This window comes from Lactuca serriola, chromosome 3 (assembly GCF_051521515.1).
Source record: "Lactuca serriola cultivar US96UC23 chromosome 3, Lser_US96UC23_V15, whole genome shotgun sequence".
Classification (NCBI taxonomy): Eukaryota; Viridiplantae; Streptophyta; class Magnoliopsida; order Asterales; family Asteraceae; genus Lactuca; species Lactuca serriola.
The window spans coordinates 311,749,364-311,756,595 of NC_136410.1; the positions used below are offsets into that span (position 1 = coordinate 311,749,364).

General features: G+C 32.1%; 1 protein-coding gene across 1 annotated transcript; it reads left to right on the forward strand.

Moving 5' to 3' along the window:
- Positions 1–4,604: 4,604 nt before the first annotated feature.
- Positions 4,605–5,942, forward strand: LOC145096342 (syntaxin-71-like). The gene is made up of 7 exons (XM_079034087.1): positions 4,605–4,760; positions 4,855–4,980; positions 5,060–5,210; positions 5,283–5,446; positions 5,545–5,652; positions 5,757–5,833; positions 5,927–5,942. Exons 1-7 carry the CDS (start codon positions 4,605–4,607, stop codon positions 5,940–5,942), a joined length of 798 nt encoding a protein of 265 aa, XP_078890213.1.
- The last annotated feature ends 1,290 nt before the right edge of the window (positions 5,943–7,232 follow it).

Sequence of the window (7,232 nt, forward strand, 5' to 3'; positions counted from 1 at the left end):
TTTGAAGAGCCTGATTCTGGGATAAAAGAAGTTGATAATCTGGATGATGACATATTTAAGGAAGAAAAATTTATATCTACAGAAGCATCGTTATATTCAATAATATTTGAGATTTGTTTTGAAGAGTCTAGTGGTTTTGGATCGATAACATTTTGTAAGTTCCAATTACATGATTGAGTTATATTAGATCATTTTAATTTTTTTGGTGTGTGAACTTTGGTATGGTTAGTATTTGCTTCAAAAATAATTGTTCATTTCTACGACTTGATAAACGTGTTTTCGGTTCAAGTGTAGTTGTCATAGTTTTATAACAAACACGATAAACTATTGCTAAAGACTTTGTATCATCTTTAAATTCTAAATTTTTTGTTTCTATAGTTAACACCAAGTATCTAAAATATTTTTATCAAATAATCCTACAGAAAAATTAGGATAACAATTGAAATAAATAGGTCCGTTAGCAATATTTGTTTCAGCCATAGCTAAAATAGAATTTTGAAATCTTTATGTCTCTTGTCTCTTAAAATAAGAAGAACAGGGGCATCTATTCCAATTCTAAATAGAGGCTTGATAGCAATTTAGACTAAACCGACATGTAAAAATTTATATTTCGTTCTATGCTCTAGAATAGATCGTGATGATAACAAATGTAAATTTTGTTTGTTTTGACCAATAGACAAAGTTTGTTATGTCATTTTAATAGAATAACCTTTAAAATAATCAAAAGTTCCTATTCTATATATTGTATTAACATTAGTTTTAGGTATTGTCCAATTATTCAAACTTTGCTCTATGTTATTAACGGTTTCTTCAATAGAATCTATTTGATTATCATCATAATCTTGTTCATTGTTGATATTTTTACCAAGAATATATTTTTTTGATAGAATGCCTGAAAATTTACTCATATTTAATTAATTTTGCTTTAAATTTCTCTAATAAAACTTACTTGTTTTAATAATGGTGAACAGAGGGGAATCGTCCCGATGATGATTATGGTCCGGCACCGCGACTTACGTCCTTATCTGTGCACTTTACGCTAATCCAACCAATTACTGGTCTTGTCTCTGAATCATGCTTATTAAAACTTATAAATTTCTTATAGAATACTAAACCAAAATTAAATAAATTAGAAATAAATATACCATGCATGGACCACCCTAAAAACTTTTCTTACATATATATATATATATATATATATATATATATATATATATATATATATATATATATATATATATATATATATATATATATATATATAAGGGATTGCTAGATATAAAGATCTGAAGGGTAAAATCATAAGAAAATGAATGTTAGATAAAGAGATGTATGGAAGAAGGAGACTGTGGGGGTTGGGTGGGTGTCTATTTTTTTAAGAAGACATTGTAAATTTTTGTCCTTATGGTTTGAATTGGTACAGGTTTGGTCCAAAATTGTAATATAATATTTCAAATGACGGATTTTCCTGTTTAATTTTGTTTTATATATAACAATTAAATAGAAAACTAAAATAAATCACCTAACTCTACCCCTTCTCTCTCATGCTTATCTTTTTTCTCTTTATTCTTAAACTAACTCTTTCTTTCTCTATCTTCATCATACAAGCAATTGACTTTTTGAAGGACCATTTAGAATAATATGAAGAACAACAAAGAACAATCTCGATCTCTGTTTGGTATTTCTCTCTCTGATCGACCAAAATGGCAACAATTTCTCATCTGTTCTTTGGGGTTTTTCTTTGGGTATCTCTTTTGGGTATCCGCCGTTTCTCAATTTAGATAGAGAACCAACATGCATCTCCTCTCAACCTTAGTCCTTCCTTGCTTTTGGTTTAGTTTATACAAATAAAAAAGAGAGTGGTTGCAGAGTCGCCGGAGGTTGTAGTACATGCCACCCTCTTTAAACCCCAATATTTGATCTCTCCTTCTCTTTTTTTCCATCTCCATTGAGTTCTGCTTCTCAGCCGATTACGAGTGTTTCGTCTTTGGATTCAAGACCCCAAAAATGCCAAGAACCACTGAGGAGCTGTCCACCTTTGGCGAATTCGAGTTGCCGACAACCGACGAATTCAACAAACTAAAATTCCTATCATCTGCCTCCTTTACCTTCAACAACTTCAAACAGTGCGTTGTGGATTTATGTTTTTTGATTTCTGTGTCAAAGAACCCTAATCATACCCCCATCAACATCTAATACTGACATCGAATTCTCCATCACGTTCTTTCTCCTCCTCCTCATCCACCATCGTCTTTTTCACATGATCCTATTTCTGGAAACATAAATCCGATTCAGAAAGAAAATGACATGGGCAATTTGTTATGGGTATTTTTTTGTTCATCTAGCACTAACTTGCAGGAAGAAAAAGATGGGTATCTATAGGTTAGAAGAGAGAGAGAGAGAGAGAGAGAGAGAGAGAGAGAGAGAGAGAGATAGAGAATGTAGGGTAGGTGATATTCTATTTTAGCTTTTTCTTTAATTATTATAAATAAAACACAATGAAAAAAAACAAACTTAAAAGGGAAAATCCGTCATTTGAAATATTTCAAATTTTTTTTGATCAAACCTACAATAAAATTCTTATTTTGTACCAATAGTGTAACTCCTAAACTTTTGGACCAAAGTCCTAAGTTTTGACAAACCATAGGGACCAAATTTGCAATTTTGTCTTTTTTCTAAGTAAAGTTATAAGTAAAAATGGAAAATGAAATTGAAAATGATATAATAATAAATTTAGATCAAATTTGTAATAAGATGAAATCACAGGGATCGATCATTCAAGATTTAGAAACCACATGATCATTTATATTAATCATCATATATATCAACTGACTATACATTAAAACTATTGTGCAGTGCATTTGATAGAATGTATGTATTCAGTCTAGCATTATACGTGCTTTTCCATCCAGCGGAACATCTTATATATAGTTACGCCAAAGTGGCAAAATACTAAGCATTTGGTACTCTCTTTGTAAGTCAACATTCACATAATGGGCACCGTGATCAGGGCGATAACAACATATTGACGATCTGCGATACATTTTCTACATTTTACCTTTTTAATGTACATAATATATCCCATGGTGTCACATGCTTTCTTATCAAATCTTCCAATAATTAGGTTGATTTTAAAAAAAAAAGATGCATTAGATACGTGTGACGTTTTAAATGTAAGACTTGCTCGTGATTATATATTTCACATGTCACCTTTAAGGACCGACAATCATGTAACATTCCAAATTTTCAACCAATATTTCTTTTCAAAATTAAAATAAACACCCCAAAATCATTTCTCATAAAAGATAAATAGCATTAAATTATTTCCAAAATCACAATCAAGTCCAAATGTAAATTGGAGTTTTATGGAAACCAAAAATGTAATGTATGTTTAGTTAAGTTGCGTCAACTTGTAAAATATTTAATTTTAAAATGTAAGCATAAATTTTTGTGAAAGTGGTAAAAAGTCAATGGTCAACGCGTCGTGGCTAACAATTGGACGCACTGCACATACTACACGAAAAAATAGTCGGACTTCCATCACTCCACGTGCCACATGCAAGGGAGTTGCGCGCCCCGTGCAACACTATTCATCTCAGCCTTTTATTAAGTGCTTAATACTTTAAGACATATGCTTATAAATTCGAGAACCCTTCCATATAAGATCTTAATAGATACTAACAATCCTCTATCTTTCCAAACTCTAACGATATATCCAAAATGAGTCCAAAATGCAAAAACCTTCTTGCACTGTTCACAAGGGACACTAACATGCGTTCATTGCTTTTCATAAGGTTTGATTTTTTGACTAAACTATATTCTCGTAGACATATATATGAAGTATTATTATCTATAGAAAATGTATTTTATAATGATATAAAAAATGAATTTGAGTACAACACTTGCGCATTAGACTGTTTAAAATCCGATATTTTATGATGTACAATCAGACACTTAAATGTCATAAAAAAGCCCCCCTCCCCCTCTCTCTCTGTGTGTGTATATATATATATATATATATATATATATATATATATATATAATACTGATGTTAACATGTTTTTTAACTTTTTCAATTTTATATTGTAGTTATTTGATTCTTATGATGTAATATTTTTATTTTATCGGACATGAAAAGAACATTTAAACTATTACTAATTTTAGACTGTTAAAAATAAAGAATTCATATTATTATAAAATATAGTTATTTCAATATTTTTAATGTCATACTAATATGATTATTTGGATAATAAAACAAAAAATAATAACTCAAATTATAAGAGTTGATTTTGTAATTTTTGTAAATTAGGAGGAGAAGATCTAAAACATAAAGAAAGTCAATTTGAAATAATAAGAGTCAAGACTTTAAGGTTGTATAGGTTGGCCAATAAAATTACATTCGGTTTTCAAAATATAGGAAATTAAAAATTGAGTGTTAAAACTTAAAAGAAAAAGAAATAAGAAGTGTCCCTCCTTGTCCTCATCATCCGGAGAATGTTTGTGTTTTTACCGGTGATCACATAGAGAGAAACAAGGGAGTTAACTATAAAATTTCTTTTTATTTTTCCTTTCTCAATCAAACGCTACTTTTCCTTAAAAACATTATGAGTCTGATTGATATCGTGTTTCGTGTCGATGCAATATGCAAGAAATATGAAAAGTACGACATTGATAAGCAACGTGAGCTCAACACTTATGGAGATGATGCATTTGCCTCTCTACTCGCTTCCTTAGATTCTCAAATTGAAGCTGCTTTACGTGTATAGTTAATCGCTAATTTATTTGGCGTTACTTTTTAATTATCGTCTCAATTGAGTATCAGTTTTGAGTTTTGATCTCGTCTATTCTTTTTAGAAATCAGAAAAGGCATCGATGGAGACAAATAGAGCTACTATAGTCGCCATGAACGCTGAGATTAGAAGAATGAAAGTTCGATTGATGGAAGACGTACCCAAACTAGAAAAGCTTGCCAAAAAGAAGGTCTCGAATTGTCTTTCTTTTCTTCTATTAAACAATTACAACAAAGATCGATGACACACATTAATGGAGTTACGTACAGGTGAAAGGGTTATCTAGAGAGGAATTAACAGCTCGTTGTGATGTGGTCCTTGCACTACCAGAGAGGATTCAAGAAATACCTGATGGAGCCAGTACCACATTACTGTCAAATGCATCTACATCTGCTACAAATAAGATTAAGTTTGATACAGGTTGCATGGCATGGATCCTAGTTATTTTATGTTTGTTATGTTTATTTAATTTTATTTCAACACATCATCCAGTAAGCGTAGATCGTATCTTTGGAGATAGTTATTTCCAACGAAGCCAAGAATCAAACGAGTTTAGATCAGAGTATGAAATGAGGAAAATAAAACAGGATGAAGGCTTAAACGTAATATCAGAAGGTCTTGATACACTCAAGAATTTAGCTCATGAAATGAACGAGGTTCTTTAATTGATCAATTAATTAGCGATCCTTATTTTACCTTTTCATCATCATATGTTAGTAAACTATATAAGCTAAATACATAAAAACTTATGCAGGATTTAGATAAGCAAGTCCCCTTAATGGATGAAATCGAAGATAAGGTTGACAAAGTAACAAGTGATATTAGAAACACAAATATGAAACTTAGGCAGACTCTTTTAAAGGTAGTCATTTTTATTATTGGACTTCAAATTTCTTAATTATGCTTGAAGTTTTTATGGAAAATTGGTGGTAGATCTTTGATGCATGTGTTTATGTGTACATGCAGGTGAGGTCTACACGGAACTTTATAATCGACATCATCTTATTATGTATAATTTTGGGCATCGCATCGTATTTGTACAAGTAGGTATTCACTATTCCGCAATTTTGTTTATATGTCATGCATATATATAATTTAATGTAATTAAATACTTGCTTAAACAATATTGATTGTAGTTTGTTGGACGACTAAAGCGAAATGAAGTATTAAAAGGATAGTTTATGCACAACAACATTGAAGGATGCAATTCAAATTTTGTTGTGTTCTCCTTCGGAATTTATGATTTTATTTTCTGACATGTTCAAAATATCTTTAGAAATATTTGCTGAGTTGTGGAGCTTAATTCTTCCTTTTAACTCATAGTTGCTCAAGAGACTAAGCCTGGTTACAACTCAGATTCGACATGAAATGCATCAAGGGTTAGTTTTATCAAAGTTCCGACTTGTTCTTATTGACAGAATTTAGATGAACATGCTGGAATAAATAGATTCATTGAATTTGTAGCCTAAGATAAACAATTGTAATTTGGTAGTCATTAATAAATCTCTCTCTCTCTCTCTCTCTCTCTCTCTCTCTCTCTCTCTCTCTCTCTCTCTCTCTCTCTCTCTCTCTCTCTCTCTCTCTCTCTCTCTCTCTCTCTCTCTCTCTCTCTCTCTCTCTCTCTCTCTCTCTCTCTCTCTCTCAGAAGTAGTAATCAATCTGATTGTGTGAACTACGTTAAATATTTTGGTCTTGTTTTTTGCATTATTAACATGTGTGAAAAATTGTTTATCCTATGTTAAGGTCCTTAAATGATAACGATATTGCCCCTAACAAAAAAACATGCAATCAAGTTTGACCATTCGAGGGTATCTTCTAATTCCGTTAAATTTTAAAAAGATATCAATCATGCAACATCCCGACTCCCAAGTATAATATTATGTATTTATTTGTGGGGTTTAACTGAGTGACTCGACGAGTTGTATACCCAACTCGTCGAGTAGAGTCGGATTGGCCACATGAGTTTAATAACCAACTTGACAAGTCAGAGAGGCGACTCGCTGAGTTGGTGTTGTGTGAGGAAACCCTAAATCTTTGGGTTCGTGTCCTATTTAAAGGGCCTTAAGCCCTCATTTCTGCCTCACCAGCCACCCCACTCCCCTGTGTGAAACCCTAATCGATCAGATTGATTTTTGTGTGTGTGTGTGTGTGTGTGTGTGAGAGAGAGAGATAGAGGTTAAATTGAGTGGTTTTGTTCATCTTTGGAAGGAGATTTGGAGAGCTTGGCGTGTTTGATCAAGGAGGGGCTGTAGATCTAGAGTTCTGTAGTGATTAGCTTCAGTGCAAAGGCAAAAAGCTTCTATCTTGATCTTTCCTTTGTGAGACCTTAGTTTAAGGAGGTTTTCAGGGTTTTCTCCCATCCATCTTTTGACAATGAGTTATTTGAGCATATCATGAGGTTGAAACCTCAGATCTGGACTCCAGGAGGACTTGAGAGCCCAA

Excerpts from the sequence above, each read along its gene's own strand:
- LOC145096342 (XM_079034087.1), top strand. The coding sequence starts at position 4,605 with ATGAGTCTGATTGATATCGTGTTTCGTGTCGATGCAATATGCAAGAAA. Across the intron at positions 4,761-4,854 it reads AAATTGAAGCTGCTTTACGT|AAATCAGAAAAGGCATCGAT; the intron begins GTATAGTTAATC and ends TATTCTTTTTAG. Across the intron at positions 4,981-5,059 it reads AAAAGCTTGCCAAAAAGAAG|GTGAAAGGGTTATCTAGAGA; the intron begins GTCTCGAATTGT and ends AGTTACGTACAG.